We start from the raw sequence: 20,480 nt of genomic DNA on the forward strand, positions 1-20,480 counted from the left end.
AGGACAAACCGCGGTTCGATCCCCCGGCGTCCCATATGGTCCCCCCAAGCCAGGAGTGATTTCAGAGCGCATAGCCAGGAGTAACCCCTGAACATCAAACGGGTGTGGCCCAAAAACAAAAACAAAACAAAACAAAAAAGATATCTTAAAATGAAATAGGACAGAAATAAAACTTTTTGTTTGTTTTTGTGTGTCTTGTTTTGGGGCCATGGCTGGAATATTTGGGGATTAATTCTAGTTGGGTAATGGGCAGTAGGGTCACTCCAGGTAGTGGATTATGCAGTTCTTTTTTGTTTGTTTGTTTTGTTTTTGGGTCACACCCAGCAGCACTCAGGGGCTACTCCTGGCTTTATGCTCAGAAATTGCTCTCGCCAGGCTTGGGGGACCATATGGAGTGTCGGGATTCAAACCACCGACCTTCTGCATGCAAGGCAAATGCCCTACTGGTGTGCTATATCTCTCTGGCTCCTAGGATTATGCAGTTCTGAGGTTGAATCCAAATCACCTACCTAATTGTAGAGCATGTGTTTAGTTAGCTTCTGGAGCAGTCTCCCTGCCAGGAGACCAACCTTTGATTTCCTGCTGTGTGGTAGCACTTATCTTTCATGTCTGTTACTTTATTTAATCCTCAGCAAAACCCTGCAAGATGAGTGGCAGCTTATATTTTTTCTGCCGATAAGAAAACTGGCTTGAAGGAATTGATTCACTAGTTCATGTAGCTTACAGAGAGTAGAAGCAGACTCAGGCCCGATCCCCTCTTCTTCCAGACTCTCATACATGGTGAAGTCGAAAGCTGTTTAGACAAACTGGTTATGATAAACATTGGTACATGGGTTAGAATAAGCTCCATGTGTCTGTTAAATTTGCTTATTTGGATCTTTATTCTCTCCACAATGCCCTAACTTCATCTGGTTTCTGCTTAGAAGACTTGAATTACTAGGTCATTATTTTAGGAAAGTTTCCTTCATTGTAGTTCATTGAGTTAAACCCAGAGTATAGAATTTAATTATTTTTCTTTGAACACAGTTGTGTGTCTGGGAGGGTCTTTATTATCAAAAGGTACAGTTAATACTTCCTGTACTTCCTTTGGATCAGGTCCTCTGTCTACAAGTGATTGTGGGCGTGTATGTGAGTGTGAGTATGTAAGGAACAGAGGCACCAGCATAGAGAGGAGTGAGAGTGATGAGATGGGATTGAGATTCTGAGCTCTTCTGTAGACCCAGATAATGGGGCAGGATGCGGGGCTCTTTATTCATCCGGAGTCAGGGAAGTACTGCTGGGCATGTGTTGCATTTCAGTGGTGGGAGTCCTCCCCATCCTTCCCAGCAAGCAAGCATTGGCTGTCCATGCTATTTTTTTTTCCTTTGGCTTTGGTTATGCATGATGAATGGCTTTTGGAGTAGCTGAAGAGTTATTGCTCCCAGGGCTGAGAGGCCTTGTACCAGCTGCCTACACTGGGCTCTCTCTGGGGAGTATGGGTTCTGTTTGATCCCAGTGGAGTTAAAAACCAAACTGCCTCTAAGACTTGTCCTTTATTATTGGCAGCTTATTAACTGGGTCTGCTGTCCAAGTGGCACCACCTCAGAAAACCTGCGGAGATGGCTGCAAACAAGAGTAAGGGCCAGAGCTCTTTGGCACTGCACAAGGTGATCATGGTTGGCAGCGGCGGAGTTGGCAAGTCGGCCCTGACGCTTCAGTTCATGTATGATGAGGTAAGATATACCATGTACAGCTTGCTTTTCTCATTGAATTTGCTGCCCATGTCCCTTCCCAGTGGTGTCCATGTACCTATTCCTGTCTGTGTAGAAGGTCTGGGGTAATTTGTGTAAAAGTGGGTCCTGAATCGCTTTGCAGGGTGGGTGGTGGTAGTGGCAGTCCCTCATGGTATAAGCTCTGAATTCCTGATTTTAGTAACTTCAACTCTGGCAGGCAGGTGAGGGGCCCCTGCCTACATCATTTCCATGGTCACATTTGAATTTGCTTTTTGACGGAAGCAAGGGAGGAGGGACAGACTTTTGTCCAGTTCATTCCTTTTTTTTTTTTTTTTTTTTTGGTTTTTGGGCCACACCCGGCGTTGCGCAGGGGTTACTCCTGGCTGTCTGCTCAGAAATAGCTCCTGGCAGGCACGGGGGACCATATGGGACACCGGGATTCGAACCAACCTCCTTTGGTCCTGGATCGGCTGCTTGCAAGGCAAACACCGCTGTGCTATCTCTCCGGGCCCTGTCCAGTTCATTCTATAGTGCAATGCAGATACTTGTCTTTGTGACCTCTGCTTTAGAGAAATTGGGCACCTAAGTTGTCCTCATGTCTTCAGCTTTTCTTAGGTGAGAGACAGCAGGTTCCCTGTGCAACAAGGCAAGGTATAGTACTGTCTTTGCCCTAAATGCTATTGCTTAATGTGAGTGTTAAAACTGGTGCTGAGTCCAGAGTAACAGCACTGTCGTGATACCTGTGGCAGGACATAGCTCTCCTTGAAAGCCATTTCCTGGTACTATGGGCAGGGCTTGTGCATCAGGGTCACTTTGATTGAATGCTCACAGGCATGCAGTTTATTAAGTTTGTGGAAAAATGAGTGAATAAGTTCATTATCTTGCTTTACTAGATTTTCCTCTGTTCAGCTTTATCTTTGGTGGGGTGATGGTGGGGTGGCCACAGACATATTTGAGAAACAGCTAAGAGGAGCTGTTGGAGAGTAGTGGTCCTCATCTATGTGAAGTGGTGTTGCCTATGTGTGTGTGTGTGGGGGGGTACTAGCTGTCTCAGCATAGGAATGGCTTTCACTGATTCTGCTCTTCTGCTCTGCCCACGGGGTGCAGTCTCATTGGTACTCACTGGAATGGAGTGCAGTACTGGACTGTGTCCTTGTGTGACTGTGTCCACCAGGACTGTACTGAATGTGTGAGGGTGGTAGAGGAGAAACGGGGTGTTAAATACAATATCTGGAACTTCTCTGGAAATTCTTTTAGATCTTTTAGCTTTTTACAGAGAACTGTGCGAGAAGGTTTCAAAATTTGATAATAGTGATAAAACTTTCATTATTAGTAATCTTGTGAAGTCTACAATAAATTTTCTGAACTCTCAATAAAATTGAAATTTGATTAACTATGAAGGTAGGCTAATTTTTTTCTTAGATAGGAAGCAGGATTTATTGGGTAGCTGGACAGGGGACCAGCGAGTCAGGGCAGGCTCTGAAGCTCTCAGGTTATAGGACCCACCCTTTGTGAGGCCTGCCATCAGGGTTCTGTCTGATCCCACACTCACCTGAGATGAGCCTTTTCTAGCCACCACATCTGCAAACGCATCCACATTGAACTTGGAGCTCCACTTTTTGAAGATGTAGATCTATTGGCAGCCAGAGAACTTGGATTTGGACTAGCCTAGAGCCTCAGTCACATGCTCTTTGTTCTGTAAGCTGGTATGGATGGATATGATGTGGCCCACTTATACCCTGGCCATCATAATGCTTGGGACTTTCCAAAGGTGCTCTCATGCCTGTGTGGAGCATAAGATTGGGACAACAGGAGGGCAGATGTGAATATCCCTTGAAATTCTGTGATAAAGCAGTTGAGATGCTCTGTAAAGTAGCCAGAGATTTGCTCTGGGAGGTGGGATTTTGCCTTTTTGGTCAGGAATGGATTTCATTGTAAAGAAGTAAAACAAAGAATGCAGTGTGACACCTTAATGAATTTTTACATTTCCTTTAAGAAAGTTTAATTAAAATGTTTTAGTATTTTTACTTTCATATTTAAATCATTTGAACTTATAACAGCTGATAATTTAAGGCATTTTTCTTTTTGGGACCATAGTCTGCTGGAGGTAGAGAGCTCCAGGTGGTACTCAGGGGACCATGGGATACCTGGAGATTAAATCCAGAACTCCTGCATGATTGCACCATCCCCTCACAGGTTTGAGCTATCTCCCTGGCCTGAAAGAATCTATAAAAATTCCTGAAAGAACCTATAAGTTCCTATTGATACATTCAAGATAGATTAAATTAAAAAATTTAAATTATAGCTTTATATACAATTATATATTAATTCTATTAAAATGACAATTTAGTCATTTTTAGTAATTCACACAGGTGTACAACTATGATATAAATTCAGAACAATTTCATTGTTCACCATTATGTAATTTTAGGACAGTAAAATCACTCAAAAAAACCCCAACATTTCTAGATCATTTCTCATTTGTACTCCTCATCTGAGCCCCTAGCAACCACTTTCATTTGGTGAATTTGCCTATTTTAATTTGCATTTAAATAGAATCATAATATGTCACCTTTATGTCTTGTTTGCTTTCATTGTGCATAATATTTTTAAAGCTCATTCATCTTGTAATAAGTGCTAATTTGTCATTCCTTTTCAAAGAAATTGAGATACCGTCAAATACCATAATACCTACCATTTTGGTTACTATATTTGCACATTTGTAAATCCATCACCAATTCTAGAACATTTTCATCACCAAAAAGAAATGCAACACCATAGTGCTGATCAGTTTAGTTTCCATTGTCTCTTCTGGATCTTTCATATAGACTCATATATGATGTGGTTTTTTTTTTGAATCTTACCTGTTTTGAAGATTCATCGTGAATTGGTACTTTATTTCTTTTTTCCTTGTTTTTTTTGTGCTACACTCAATGGTGCTCAGGAGTTATTCCTGGCTCTGCATTTAGGAGGCTTGGGATACCAATGATGGAATGCTGGAGATTGAACCTGGGTTGGCCATGTTTTATGCAAATGCCCTACCCACTGTACTATCTCTCCAGCCTCAATACTTCATTTATTTTTTGACTGAATAATATTCCATTGATTGATCTGACATTTTTTTTTTTTTTTTTTGGTTTTTGGGCCACACCCGGCGGTGCTCAGGGGTTATTCCTGGCTGTCTGCTCAGGAATAGCTCCTGGCAGGCACGGGGGACCATATGGGACACCGGGATTCGAACCAACCACCTTTGGTCCTGGATCGGCTGCTTACAAGGCAAACACCGTTGTGCTATCTCTCCGGGCCCTGATCTGACATGTTTTTTCGACTGATATTTTGGTGGATATTTGGATTGTTTCTAATCTTTGGTTATTATGAATGAAATTGTTCTGTGAATATTTAGGAGTTTTTATATAGACATATGTTTGTCTTAAATTAGGTATCTATCTAGGCATGAAATTGCTGGATCACTGGGAAACTCCAAATTCTGGGGATCTGCCAGACTTATCCACAGCAGCTGTCCCATTTACAATTCTGTGCATCTGGATGGTTGTTAATCTGCTGGCTTCTATAGTCTTCTGGTGAATAACCTTGTATATTTTTAATGCTTCTTTTCTTGTAGATTAGGTTCCTAGAAAGGATGAGTAAGCAGAGGGAAAACACTTTTCTAGTCTACATTTGTCTCCACAAAGACCATATTGTTCTTTACTCCTACTAGCAATCACCTTTTTTCCGAATATGTTGTCAGACTGGAATTTTTGCCAATTTTGTAGGTGAAATACGGTACATTAATATAGTTTTAATTTCCATTTTCTTTACTAGTGAAGTTAAACATCTTTTTTTTTTTTTTTTACATATTTAGTTTCCTTTGTATTTGTGAATTGTTTGCTCCCTTGCTACTTCTCTTTTTCCTTGTTGGATTGTTATCTTTTTCCTCTCCTCCTTAGGAAATGTTTGTATAACTTCTTTGGCTTGGCTTTAGAAACATTTTCCATTTTACTTCTGTCTTCATTTATAGAGTGCTGTACCATACAGAAGTATTAAAAACATGTTTGTATCTAATATGCCAGTTTTTTTCTTACACAGCTCCTGGATTTTGAAAATTAAAATTAAAATTTAAAAGTTAAAAAGGCCTTCTCTACCTCAAGGAAATAAAAGGATGTACCCACATTTTTTTTCAGTACTTGAGAATTTTGTTTTGGCCATTTAATTTAATCTTGGCCATTTGTATTTATCATCTTGTATAGTTATTTAAGCCTTTTGGTACTTCTGCCAAATTACTTCTCAGATGAGTTTATCCTGTTTTTGATGGTGATTTTTCCCCTCTTTTCAGAGTTTGTAGCATTCTTTTATACCAGCCTTATTGCCAAAGGTTCTGCTTTTACTTGGTCCCCTCATCTATAAAATGGGAATGTCTATTTAGAAACAAAATTAAAAAATGGAAGAACTTTGAGCAATAAGTAATGGAAATGCTACAGTGAGAGCTCTTGTTATTTTATGGTGTGATCATTCTAGACACTGAACTGTTGATTTTAGGTAAACAGATTTGAGTCTGTTGATTTTAGGCAAACAGTGATTTACTAATAATTTGTATTTTCTTAGTTTGTAGAAGACTATGAACCTACTAAAGCTGATAGTTACAGAAAGAAGGTGGTTCTTGATGGAGAAGAAGTTCAGATCGACATTCTGGACACTGCAGGACAAGAGGACTATGCAGCCATTCGAGACAATTACTTCCGGAGTGGGGAAGGATTTCTCCTTGTCTTCTCAATCACTGAACATGAGTCTTTTACAGCAACTTCGGAATTCAGGTCTGTTCGAAAGGAAATCCTTTCTACCTAGAGAAATTATTTTGCTTTCCTTCTATGTGTCTTAGTTTGGGAAGGACAGTAGAACTAGGCTCTGGGCATAATTGGAGAGGGTTGAACTTGTTATTAGGAAGAATTTTGTCTAACTTTCTTGGGACTTAGGAATGGGAAGGCACTCAGGTTGTATAGCACATGCCTAGCATGTACCAGATCCAGAGATCAATCCTTGGCACTGCATGGCTGCTATAGATTCGATGACCTGAGAGTTCCTCTAGGTGTGGTCCATATTTAAGAAGAATTTTTAGCAGCTTTTTTAATCTGGCACACACTTCATTATTTATTTAATATAATCTTTGTTTAATTATTTGTAGAAATTATCTTAATAATCTTTTATTGTCCTTAAAGAGTACAGAGTCATTCCATATACTTAGAAACTAAACCGGGTTATGTAGTCCCTAACAATTTATAAGAGTTAACTATCTTTTAATAATTTTGATAGAAAAGTAACAATAAATCTATTTTGAGATTTATGAAACAGAATGAAAATTAAATCAGAGTGACCATTTTATGTTACTTGGTAGACTTTTTAGTGTATGCATAATTGGATGAAAAAAACCCTAGCATTTGCATCAGAAAGATATGCATTTTAGTCTCTATTTTTCTACTTATTTTTTAAAATCTTTATTTATTTATTTATTTATTTATTTATTTATTTATTTAGTGCCACACCCAGCTGTGCTTAGGGATTACTCCTGGCTCTGTGCTCAGAAATTGATCCTTGCAGGCTGGGGGACCATATGGAATGCCAAGAATCGAACCTGGGTCAGCAACTTGCAAGGCAAACACCTTACGCTGTGCTATCACTCAGCCCCCACTATTCTCCTACTTATCAGATTGTGACTCTGGGCAAGTTTATTTAGTATTGAAGATTCTGCATTTTTTCTTTTCTTTTTTTAAATCTGAAAATGCAATTGATGATATAGAAGGAAATGATGTTTTAGTCTGTAAATTCTAGGCAGGAGCCCAGCTCGAGGCTTCCCTATTCTGGGCTTTGGGGCTTTTACAGTGAGAAGAATGTTTGCTGTTTTAATCATTTAAATGTGGCTATGAAAGATGCCTTAACATCATACTGTAACAAAGAAATAATGAGACACTGGGTATAATTCTTACAGAAACTTTAATTAATTAAGAGCCAGCTTTCCCAGCAGTTCTTAGGAAATCATATGGTGGAAACCAGGAATTGAACTTGGAGCTCTTATATGCACTTCAGCTCTTTAAGTCATCTCCCTGGCCCTATGAGCATTTTATTATATTATTCCCTCTACCTCCTGCCCTTCCCATTGGCCTTACACAATGATAGTTTATTTATTCTTCCTAATAACTTGTCTATCCAGGTGACTTTTTAAGAAATAGGGCTAGCATTTAACAGGAAATTAAGAAAAGAACAAAATTTAACTCTTTTTCATTCTTTAGCAAGTTCTGGTCAGAAATTAAAGTGATCAACCAAAAGTGAAAATGAGGAAGCTAAATATCCATCCAAAATGTGGAAGGCAGCATCTTTGAGCCAGGGAGGTGAACTCAGGTAAATCAGTAGAGTGAGTGGAAGGTAATAAGGTAGTTTAACTGAGAGTTTAAGCTGCTTAGCCTCAAGTCTTTAAGGTTGCACATCTCAAGTCTCTGGAACAGAAGTGAGTGTGTGTGTGTGTCTATACATTTTTATGTATATATTTTTGGTACTCATTTTAATCATCTGATAAGAACATTTGATAAGGATGCTTTATTCTTAGGCTTTTATGACTTACCTAAAGGTTTCTATATGTGGACATAATTTGTATAGTAATAATTGTGTTTGCCTGACTCCATTTTTTTTTTGATGCCTCCTTGAACAATACAGATGTGTATATGCCTTTCTTTTCTTCTGTTTCCTTGACATTTTGGATTTCCATTGCCTATGACTAGCTAGGAAAGGCAATGTTGGAGAGTAGAAGAGTCATCTGCAGAGAATATAAACTGTGTGAGCATGCAGGCGTTCGTACACAGACACACACAATGTAAGGACAAAAGAATGTAGATGGATTATCTGAGTCTTTGTGGTTAAACCCAGTCACTTGGAGACTGTGAAGAGTTTTAAACAGTTTTTGTATGTGTTCATGTAAAGCTTCCCTCCCGCCCCCGCCAAACTGTTAATATACTTTCTTTAAAGTGTTTCCTGGACAATATTCATTAAACCAGACAACTAGAGACTAGAATTTAAAGCTTCCCTTTTAAAACAATAGTTTTTTATGAATGAGGTCATTTTACCTTTCTATGCCAGACTGATGAGTCAGGAAGATATCAGTTATTATTATACATACTTTATATTATTCATCTAGCTTAGAAATGTTAGCATATTTCAGGGCCAGAGCAGTGGCGTGGAGCGGTAAGGCATTTGCCTTGCCGGCACTAGCCTAGGACGGACCACAGTTTGGTCCCCCACACCAGGAGCGATTTCTGAGTGCATAGCAAGGAGTAATCCCTGAGTGTCACCGGATGTGGCCCCCCCAAAAAATGTTAGCATGTTCATTGACCCTTGCTGAAATGTAGAATATAGCAAAGCCACTTAGATTTACTCTCAAGTTTTACTTGTATTACACTTTCATTTTAACAGAAGTATTTCTGTCATTGTGAAATGTTACCCTGTATCAAGTTAAACAAAATCATCAGAGCAGGCTTTCTCTATTGAATATTATTAGCTCCTTCATTATAAATTGATGTTCATTTATGTGTGGATTTACTTCTGGACTCTTTTGTTTCATTGATCTGTGTATCTGGTTTTGGTCCAGCACTGTACTGTTTTCATTATGATTACTTTGAGTATTTGAAGTCAGGGAGCATGTTCCTCCATTTTTCTTTTCTTATGGGGTTATTTGTTTTGTGTGTGTGTGTGTGTGTGTGTGTGTGTGTGTGTGTGTGTATTTTTATATTTATTTTAAAATAATTTGTTTCTATTTTCCTTGGAAAATGCCATTGGGATTTTTTTTTTGGTTTTTCGGGCCATACCCGTTTGATACTCAGGGGTTACTCCTGCTAAGCGCTCAGAAATTGCCCCTGGCTTGGGGGACCATATGGGACACGGGGGGATTGAACCGCCTTATCTCTAGCGCCACCTCGCAGGCCCACCATTGGGATTTTGACAGGGATTTCATTGAATCTGCAGATTACTTTAGGTAATTGCCATTTTCACAATGTCTGTTCTTCCAGCCCTGAACACAAGATGCCTTTTTTTTTTTACAAGATGCCTTTTTGTGTATTATCATTTATTTGTTTTAACAAGTTCTTAAGTTTTCATATTATTACAAAGGTCTTACCCCTCCTCTGTTAGGTGTATTATCATATATTTTATTATTATTTATTAATTGTTTTATAATTTATATTTATTATATTCATTATTCTTTTCATGTAATTTGTAAATTTTTCTAATTTCTTTTTTGGTATTATACTGCAATGTGGTAGATTATTGGGAAGGAGAGATGTTGGGTCATATCCAGGAGGGCTCAGCTGTTTCCCCTTGCTCTGTGTTTGGGGTCATCCTGGCACTGTATCCTTAGAAATATGAAGTGCCTTTATAGAACTGTGGTCCACAGTATGCAAAGACAAGACACCTTACTCTCAGTTGACTTTTTTTGGAGGGGAGTCTTATGGCAGCTCAGTTTCTTTTCTTTTCTTTTCTTTTTTTTTTTTTTTCAGTTTTTGGACAGTGCTCAGGGGTTACTCCTGGCTCTATGCTCAGAAATCGCTCCTGGCAGGCTAGGGGGACCATATGGGATGCCAGGATTCAAACCACCATCCTTCTGCACCTAAGGCAAACGCCTTACAGCTGTGCTATCTCTCCGGTCTCTTTTTTTTTCAGTTTCTTTCTTTCTTTTATAATATCTTTATTTAAGCATCATGATTACAAACATGTTTGTAATTGGATTTCAATTATATAAAAAAAAAGAACACTCCCCTTTACCTGTGCAACCTTCTAAACACCAATGCCCCAATCCCCCACCTCCCCCACCCTTTGCCTGTTTTTGAGACAGGCATTCTACTTGTCTCACTCACCACCATTGTTATGATAGCTGTTAGTGTAGTTATTTCTTTAACTGAACTCACCACTCTTTGTAGTAAGCTTTATATTGTGGGCCGATCCTTCCAGCCCTCATCTTTATTGTCTCTGGGTATTATTACAATAATGTCTTTTATTTTTCTTAACTCCCACAGATGAATGAGACTATTCTGTGTCTTCTCTCTCCCTCTGACTTATTTCACTCAGTGTAATAGTTTTCATGTTCATCCATGTATAGGAAATTTTCATGACTTCATTTTTCCTAGTGGCTGCATAGTATTCCATTGTGTATATATACCACAGTTTCTTTAGCCAATCATCTGTTATCAAACATCTGGGTTTTTTCCAGATTCTGGCTATTGTGAATAGTGCTACAATGATTATAGGTGTGTAGAAGGAATTTTTGTATTGTGTTTTTGTGTTCCTAGAGTATATCCCTAGGAGTGAACTTCTTGAGATATATTTTTAATTAATATTTTTTATTTAAACACCTTGGTTACCAACATGATTGTGGTTGGGTTTCAGTCATATAAGATGACACCCCCCATCACTGTGTAACATTCCCATCACCAATGTCCCAAATACCCCTCCTCCTCTCCCCCTCCCCACCTGTACTCTAGACAGGCTTTCTATTTCCCTCATATATTCTCATTGTTAGGATAGTTCTCAATGTAGTTACTTCTCTAACTAAACTCATCACTCTTTGTGGTGAGGTCCTTGATGTGGGCTGTAACGTCCTGCCCTCCTCTCTTTTTGTCTCTAAAAATTGTTGAGAAATGTCTTTAATTTTTCTTAAAACCCATAGATGAGTGAGACCATTCTCCATCTTTCTCTCTCTCTGACTTATTTCACTCAACATAATAGATTCCATGTACATCCATGTATAGGAAAATTTTATGACTTCATCTCTCCTGATGGCTGCATAATATTCCATTGTGTATATGTTCCACAGTTTCTTTAGCCATTCATCTGTTGAAGGGCATCTTGGTTGTTTCCAGAATCTTGCTATGGTAAATAATGCTGCAATAAATATAGGTGTAAGGAAGGGGTTTTGTATTGAGATATATTTTTATAGATGGATCCTACCAGTTTAATAGTATTTGTTATAATTTACAATAGAGTGTTTGAATTATTTATCTTATGTAATCATTGTTTACATTGTAATCTGGTAGTGTTTAGAGTTTTCTGTGTAAATGATCATATCATGGAAAACTAATGATGGTTTTGCTTTTTTTTCTATTTTATTTCTTTCATACTTTTTTGGTTGAGTCATTTTGACTAGGAGTTCCACACCAGACATCTCTGGCTATGTATTAAAGGAAAAGCTTTTATCTCCTTCTGTTTCCAGTTTATTTGGAGGTTTTTTTTTTTTTTTTTTTTTTTTTTTTTTTTTGTTTTGGGGCCACACCCGTTTGACGCTCAGGGGTTACTCCTGGCTATGTGCTCAGAAATCGCCCCTGGCTTGGGGGGACCATATGGGACGTCGGGGGATCGAACCGCAGTCCGTTCCTTGGTAGCGCTTACAAGGCAGACACCTTATCTCTAGCGCCACCTTCCCGGCCCCTATTTGGAGTTTTTTTTAAGTTGCAAGTGGGTATTTTTCCAAGTGCTTTTATGGAATATGTTAATAAGATAGGGTCAGTAATTTTTTCTTTAATTTTTCAGAATTAATAAAGGCTAAGTAGTAAATTGCTTTGACAGTTCAGTAAATTTCCCTAGTGAAAAGCAGGACTTTGTTGTTATAGAGATTGTTGATTGAGATTCTGATTTTTGTACATGTGATTAGTCTGTTGAAACTTTCTATGTTGGGGGCTGGAATGAAAATATAGTATGTAAAGTGCTTGCCTTGAATATGACTGACCAAAGTTTGACCCCAACATCCCATATGGTCCCTGGACCACTGCTAGGATTAATTTCTAAATGCAGAGCCAGGAGTAATTCTCAAGCATCACTAGGTGTGGCCTCAAAATCAAGACCCCCAAATAAATAAATAAATAAACTCTATTTCTTTTTCTAGTCTTGGAAGGCTATGTGATTTCAAAAGTCTGTGCATTTCATTTCTTTTAGTTTGTTCGATTTGTTTGCATATCTGTCTTCATAGTAGTGTTTTAGAATCTTTTGTTTTTCTCTGATATTTGCTTTTTTTGTACCTTATTGCTTCTAATTCTCCTAATTGGAGTTTCCTCCTTTTTCCTTAGTAAACCATTTTTGATTTTGTTAACCTTCTATATTACCTTTTTTTTTGTTTCTATGTAATTTATATCTGCTCTAATTTTCATTATTTCTTTGTACTGATTTGATTTCATTTGTTCTCTTCCTTCCTTCCTTCCTTCCTTCCTTCCTTCCTTCCTTCCTTCCTTCCTTCCTTCCTTCCTTCCTTCCTTCCTTCCTTCCTTCCTTCCTTCCTTCCTTCCTTCCCTCCCTCCTTCTTTTCTTTACCTTCCTTCCCTCCCTCCTTCTTTTCCTTCCTTCCTTCCTTCCTTCCTTCCTTCCTTCCTTCCTTCCTTCCTTCCTTCCTTCCTTCCTTCCTTCCTTCCTTCCTTCCTTCCTTCCTTTCTTTCTTTCTTTCTTTCTTTCTTTCTTTCTTTCTTTCTTTCTTTCTTTCTTTCTTTCTTTCTTTCTCTCTCTCTCTCCCTTCCTTCCTTCCTTCCTTCCTTCCTTCCTTCCTTCCTTCCTTCCTTCCTTCCTTCCTTCCTTCCTTCCTTCCTCCCTCCCTCCCTTCCTCCCTTCCTCCTTCCCTTCCTCCCTTCCTCTCTTTCTTTCTTTCTTTCTTTCTTTCTTTCTTTCTTTCTTTCTTTCTTTCTTTCTTTCTTTCTTTCTTTCTTTCTTTCTTTCTTTCTTTCTTTCTTTCTTTCTTTCTTTCTTCTCTTTCTTTCTTTTTCTCTCTCTCTCTCTCTTTCTTTCTTTCTTTCTTTCTCCTTTCTTTCTTTCTTCTTTTTTCTTTCTTTATTTCTTTCTTATTCTTTCTTTCCTTATTTTCCTCTTTCTTTCTTTCTTTCTTTTTCTTTCTTTCTTACTTTCTTTCTTTTTCTTTCTTTCTTTCTTTCTTTCTTTCTTTTTTCTTTCTTTCTTTCTTTCTTTCTTTCTTCTTTCTTTCTTTCTTTCTTTCTTTCTTTCTTTCTTTCTTTCTTTCTTTCTTTCTTTCTTTCTTTCTTTCTTTCTTTCTTTTTCTCTCTCTCTCCTTTCCTCTCCTCTCCTCCCCTCCCCTCCCCTTTCCTCCCCTCCCCTCCCCTGCCCTCCTCTCCCCTCCTCTCCTCTCCTCTTTTCTTTTCTTTTCTTTTCTTTTCTTTTCTTTTCTTTTCTTTTCTTTCATTTTTGAGTCACACCCAGTGGTGCTCAGGGGTTATTCCTGGCTCTTCACTCAAAAATTTCTCCTGACAGGCTCAGAGGACCATATGGGATGCTGGAAATCTAACCTGGATCTGTCCAAGTCAACCGTGTGCAAGGCAAAATGTCCTACCGCTGTGCTATTTCTACAACTCCTCATTTACTATTTTCTTGGTTGGCTCCTTTATAATGAGCATTGATTGTTTGCATCTTATTAAGTCATATGGCCTACACTCTTTTTTTTGGGGGGGGGTTACACCTGGTGACACTCAGGGGCTACTCCTAGCTGTGCACTCAGAAATCGCTCCAGGCTTGGGGGACTATATAGGATGCCTGGGGATCGAACCAAGGTCCATCCTGGGTCAGCCGCATGCAAGGCAAATGCCCTACCACTGCGCCATCGTTCTGGCCCTGGCCTATATTCTTAAGAACTTACTTTTAGGACTACTTTTATTCAGCTCCATGTAATTTTTGATAGCTTTTATCTTATTTTCTATTGGTGTAGGTGCTTTTTTTATTTTTTCTTTGTTGGCAATTCAGGAATTAATTTTTCACATATATTTTGGAGGTCTTTTTCATAGATATTGGAACATTGCAAATTATGTGCATTACAATTTATCACCATCTAAATAATGATTCCATTTTGTTGCCTGTATTATTGACTTCTAAATAGAAATTGGAGGGGTGTGGGTACTTACATACAGAAATATGTGTACATGATAGGAGTTCACAAAATCATATTTAACTCTACTGCTTCTGTTTCCCTCTAATACTTCTTCCTAGCCTGTTTTAGAATATTCTTCATTGAGAAAAAAAATCACTAATTGTGACCTGTCAAATTAATGTTGTGATCTACCAATAAACTGAATCATTCCATGTGGAAATAAAAGAACAGAAACCAGTAGATTTCATGGAATTTGTTCTCATAAAGAAGTTATGACATTTTAAAAGGGAAACTATTAGAGTTTTATATGTGAAGATACATATAATTGGGCTTAATTTTATTGCATAAATTCACATTTCTCTCCAAATCTCCAATATTTTCCTCCTTTCCTTTTCCATAGGTGTAGCAATTTCTTCTGCTTTTCATTTAGGTCAGTCAATGGAATTGGGTTATTGCTCTAGCCTTCTTAGTTGCCTTATTTCTGTTATAATGCCTCCAGGGAACAGATCCTTCGGGTTAAGGCTGAAGAAGATAAAATCCCATTGCTTGTCGTGGGAAACAAGTCTGATTTGGAGGAGCGGAGACAAGTACCCATCGAGGAAGCAAGGAGCAAAGCAGAAGAGTGGGGTGTTCAGTATGTGGAAACATCGGCCAAAACACGGGCCAACGTGGACAAGGTAGGCATGTGTTCCCTAAGGGCTTCTCAAATACAGACAAGAAGCCACAGAGTAGAGATAGCTCATCTTTGGGGCTTTAAGGAAAACATCTGTGGACACCACAGGCCTGAGATGGCAGGGAGATGAACCTGATTTTTCTAGAAATCTAAGCTTTGGGAGAGTTTTCCCTGAACTCCAAACACCAGAGTCCTCACAGTGTAACATGAAGCTCTGTTATAGTACACTTCATGTTGGCACTGCCCTTGGGATCATGGCAGGATGATACTACTGGTTTATAGGAATTCACTGGAAAGATAAACTTAATGCCTTTCTGTGCTTCTCATCTCTTCCTTCACAGCTGGGCTGGCTGTCAGGCTACCTCTTGGGGCTTTCCTAAAGATACATAGCTTGCATTTTTGTTTAAATGTTTTTTTTCATCCTACTGCCCACTAGTAGAGCCAGGCTGGTCTTCATTTGTTTACTTATCATCGATTATTGTGCTGGGTATTGCACCTATTGGTGTTCAAGAATCTTCAGCAGTGTTGGTGGTGCCAAGGCTCAAACCCAGAACCTTATACCTGTAAGGCACTACCACCACAACCACTAAGCCACCTCTGAATTATTTTTTTAATAATTTAGTTTCTAGCTAGTATTTGCTCTCAAGAATCAACTCTCTTGGGACTGGAGTGATAGCACAGTGATAAAGCATTTGCTTTATACATGATTGACCCAGGACAGACCTAGATTCAATCCTGGGTGTCCCATATGGTCCCCTGAGCCAGGAGTGATTTCTGAGCACATAGTCAGGAGTAACCCCTGAGCACCATCGGGTGTGGTCCAACTCTCCAGATCTTTTCCCACTGCTTTCTTATTCAGCTCATGTAAAGGATGACCATGACCAGCCAAACAGACACTTTGAAAATACACTTACTCCTGATTGCTTGTTACAGTTTTTAAATAACTGAACACTAAAGGTGGTTGATACACAGCCCTAGCAGACAACCTTAAAAACAAACTTTTCTTCTGCCTGTTTTGTGTTTATTCACTTGCCTCTTAGCAGAATCTAATTGAACATTTCAATGGTGACCCCACACACCATTGCAGGGCAGAATCTCCCAAGTGATTATGCTTTTTCCTTTCTAAAGGAGAAAAAAATTCTCCTTTCCATCTAACCTGAAGAGAAAATTATAAACCTGATGGTAGCTCGGAGTGATGGTAAAAGAATGGTGTTAGTTAGAAAGTTGTTGGGATTAGAAGGGCTTCAGCCTAGAAGCACTTTGGTACACCTACAGTATAAATGTTGGTGTGGTCTACTTGTGTAGTGGTTTACTTGTCAGCTTCTTTGTCTTCCTCTGATTTTTTCATCTCACTTGTTGATTCTTGGGCTCTTCTCTTTTTGCTTTTTTTTTTTTTTAAAACTTGTTTCTTAGCTATAGAAAATCCAGACATGCATTCTTTAAAAGCAAATCATAAACACTTTCCCTCCATGGAACTTTGGGGGTGTTTTTTAATGGGGTTGTGAGCAGGGTTGATGCTGCTTGGGGCTTGTCATTTCCTTTTCCCTTAGACCAGCCTGACCTGCCAAACAGGAACCAGCAGAAATTATGACTGGCAGCATTGTATTCACTTGTAAACAATTTACACTAAAAGGAGGTTGTTGATAACATCAGCAGAGGAATGACTTTGTCATCACTTTGAGTTGGACATACTTTACTTTTCTCCTCTTAAAAGCTTTTAACATTTTATTTTATTTATTCTTTTTTGGTTTTTTGGCCACACCCATTTGATGCTCAGGGGTTACTCCTGGCTAAGTGCTCAGAAATTGCCCCTGGCTTGGGGGGACCCATATGGGACGCCGGGGGATCGAATTGGGGGGACCCATATGGGACGCCGGGGGATCGAACCATGGTCCTTCCTTGGCTAGCGCTTGCAAGGCAGACACCTTACCTCTAGCGCCACCTCGCTAGCCCCGATTTTAACATTTTAAACTGTTCATACTGTTGTTAGTAGGGGTCAGATTTCCTGAGAGGCTGAGGAAAAGGATGTCAGGCTAGCTTGATCAGCTTGGGGGAAGACCTTTGTGTCCCTGGCACTGGTATAAATGCATGTGAACTTCTCTGGTTTTTGCTCTCCCTAAGAAGCAGGTCTGTTGTGAGAACATAAGCAAAAGCTCTGGAGTTTGTGTACATCCCAAGAAAAGCCTATGTCCAGTCTCCTGCTCAGTCTCTATCATGCTCTGTGAGAAATTGCAGTTGTTGCTCTGTAGGAGGCATCTTTTGTCTGCTGGCTATAATCATGTCCATTGGCGTGATTGCTGGTAGCAGTGAGCAAAATGCGAACTATTGTGACAAATGATCATTGGAATATAACGAGCACACTTAGCATTCCAAGGACAAGCCTCATTGGTTTTCGATCAAGTTCCTTTCAGCTGACATCACAAGGAACTGCAGGCTGATCTGAGAATTGGCTTTTCATAGGCAGGACTAAAGGAGAATGGGACATCTTACATAGGTCTCCCTCCCTCTCCATAGTCGCACAGCCACAGGAGCCATTGCTTAGGTTCTCAGCCCTCCACTCTATGCCCTGCCCTGTTGCCAATTAGCCATGTGTAGGCTAATGCTGTAAATCTGTCTGTCAGAACAGCCTTCCTGCTTTATGGGTTAACCACCAAGTGGGGCACAGTGGCCTATAGGAAAGCACCTAGCAGTAGGCATTTGACCCTGTGTTGTCCTCTATGGTGGCTAAGTGACTTCGGTCATTCACAATAATTGTGTGTTTCCTAAACACACTCCTGTGATGCTTCATTCTTTCTTAGACTGCCCTGAGCAACTTATTCAGAAGTAAACTGTTGAATGGGAAAAACTAGTGATGTTGCTGGCATCAGCTGGTCTGGAGCAGATATTTAATTTGTATAAAAGGTGTATGTTTTATATGTTTGTGATAGCCCCTGGCTTATCAAAGTAATTTTTTGCACATTAAAATAGAAGCATATGGTTGTCTAATTGCTTCATTGAATCATTAAATGGAGTCTTCAGAATTTCTCCTCTTTTCATTTTTTTCCACCTCACCCCATCCTGCCCCAGGTATTCTTTGACCTCATGAGAGAAATCAGAGCAAAGAAGGTGTCTGAAAACAAAGACAAGAATGGCAAGAAAAGCAGCAAGAACAAGAAAAGTTTTAAAGAACGATGTTGCTTACTGTGAAAGCCCCAGTGGTGGATGAAGTCTGCACCACTAAGGACTCAGGAGGATTTTCAGCTCAGACTGTGTACCCCTGCTCTCCACGTCCCCCATCTTATTCACACCAAATCCTCTTGTGAGGAAGGAGTTCAGTGGCTGGCCACAGAAACAAGCCCTTCGCTTGGCTGCTGTGCCAGGAGGTTCGGGATTTCTTCCCATTCCCCCGTCCTCCTCCCCCTAAACTGACCAGGTGTCTAGTGCTGTAGGCAAGAAATGGTCAGGTGTGAGTCCAGAAGACAGAATGCTGCCGCCTCGTCTTACAGCACTGCCATCTTCCCTTCTAAATAAAAATGTCTTATTTTGCTGGGGTATTTTTTTTTTTTTTGCAGGGGAGGAAGTAAGATTCTCCCAACTATTATCAGATAAATAGTTGAACTCAAAACATTTAAGTTCTAGTGCTAAAAAAAAGGGTGTGTGTATATGCATGTATGTGGTAAGTTTCTTATCAACATTTTTGGAGCTCTGAAAAAATCATTTAAATTGGGCCCTATAAGTCTTGAAGAAGCTCCTAAATTCTCATGATGAAAAATGTGTTTGAATATTGGTGATTTACAGTCCGCCTTGACTGTTCTCCTGTAGCATCCTGGGTTTTGTACCAGAGCTCTTTTCAGTGGCTTCAGGAAACACTTGAGCAGTATACTTCATAACTAGCCTTGTGCCAGTCAGGGTTTTTTCTGCCTCTATCTATACTCTCCAGTGCTGTCCCTAGCAGCTCCACCTACTCACAGGGATGCAAAGGCCTCTTCTGTTTGTCCCAGGGCAACCGAGTTTTGCTAAAGAATGTCATGCATTAAAATGGCACTCAAAGATGCCAGACCCAGAACCTGTGCCAGACACTCTGCTACCTCTTATGGAATTGCTCAGTCATTCTAACTGTACAGCTAGAAGTGGGGGAAGATCAGGTAAACTATTGCTCTTTTACCTCTTAAGAATCGGCTGCTATTTCTAACACCTATTTTTCTGAGACAGCCAAATAGAAAAAGATTTTTATTGATGTGCTATAATTAATCATTGCTGTATCAATACTGCACATTCATCAATCAGGACATTTTGTCACGAAAGGAGCAATAGTATCAAAACCCAGTATTCAGCCTCTTTCCCCATTTTTCAGAAGTGACATTTCACATATTGGTGCCAAAAAGTATATTTGGGTGGGAAAAGTGAGAACCTTCTGAATTTATGGTTATTACTGAAATTGTAGAATCTTGATCTTGTATTACCTCCCAGGGAATCATGGGGTTTTTGAATAATAAAGCAAATAAAAATGTTTTCCAAGACTTGGACCTTTTCTTTATCCTTTTGCCATTCATGTGAAATATAGGTGTTAAAGAAATATTATGTTTTTCATTATTGTTTTCATTATCTAACAAGATATTCTGCAATATTAGATAAACTTCAAGTGGGCTGTGAGAAATCACAAGTGTAAAAAAAGCATTTCCATTCAAATCTCCTTTTTGGGGAGATTTGACTATTAAAATGTAAAAAGTTGAAGGTAACTAGGTAATAGTACTCTTGAATAAGGTGGATTTGTTGTTGTTGTTGGGGGGCACATATATGATTGTCCTCAGGCTAATCCCAACTCAGCAGATAGGGGGTTCTGAAACTCAAATCCAGATCTACTGAATGTTTTTGTTTGTTTGTTTTGTTTTTGGCTCACACCCAGCAGTGCTCAGGGGTTCCTCCTGGCTCTACGCTCAGAAATCACTTCTGGCAGGCTTGGGGGACCATATGGGATGCCTGGCTTCGAACTACCATTCTTCTGCATGCAAGGCAAACACCCTGCCTCCATGCTATCTCTCCAGCCCCATATATCTACTGAATGTTAAACAAGGAATAAACCCATTGTGTTCTCTTTGACCTATAGAATTAAAAAAGATTCTTAATTTTCATTTGAGCTTGCCATCTGCTGTACTAGTTTAGGTGAGAGTAGGTAGATTTAGTATCTTTATTTCAAAAAAAGGTAGCATGGATTATTTCATGCTATTGG

The 20,480-nt window shown here is 39.3% G+C and overlaps 1 protein-coding gene across 1 annotated transcript in view; it reads left to right on the plus strand.

Moving 5' to 3' along the window:
• The window catches only part of RALB (RAS like proto-oncogene B), a 51,220-nt gene extending 32,424 nt beyond the window's left edge, over positions 1–18,796 (plus strand). Inside the window, exons 2-5 of the mRNA XM_049773160.1 lie at positions 1,546–1,712; positions 6,315–6,523; positions 15,098–15,275; positions 18,338–18,796. Of these exons, the coding sequence (XP_049629117.1) occupies positions 1,599–1,712; positions 6,315–6,523; positions 15,098–15,275; positions 18,338–18,457 (621 nt within the window). The 5' untranslated portion in view covers positions 1,546–1,598 and the 3' untranslated portion in view covers positions 18,458–18,796. The remainder of the gene's footprint in view (positions 1–1,545; positions 1,713–6,314; positions 6,524–15,097; positions 15,276–18,337) is intronic.
• The last annotated feature ends 1,684 nt before the right edge of the window (positions 18,797–20,480 follow it).

The sequence above is a fragment of the Suncus etruscus genome, chromosome 5 (genome assembly GCF_024139225.1).
Source record: "Suncus etruscus isolate mSunEtr1 chromosome 5, mSunEtr1.pri.cur, whole genome shotgun sequence".
Taxonomy (NCBI): Eukaryota; Metazoa; Chordata; class Mammalia; order Eulipotyphla; family Soricidae; genus Suncus; species Suncus etruscus.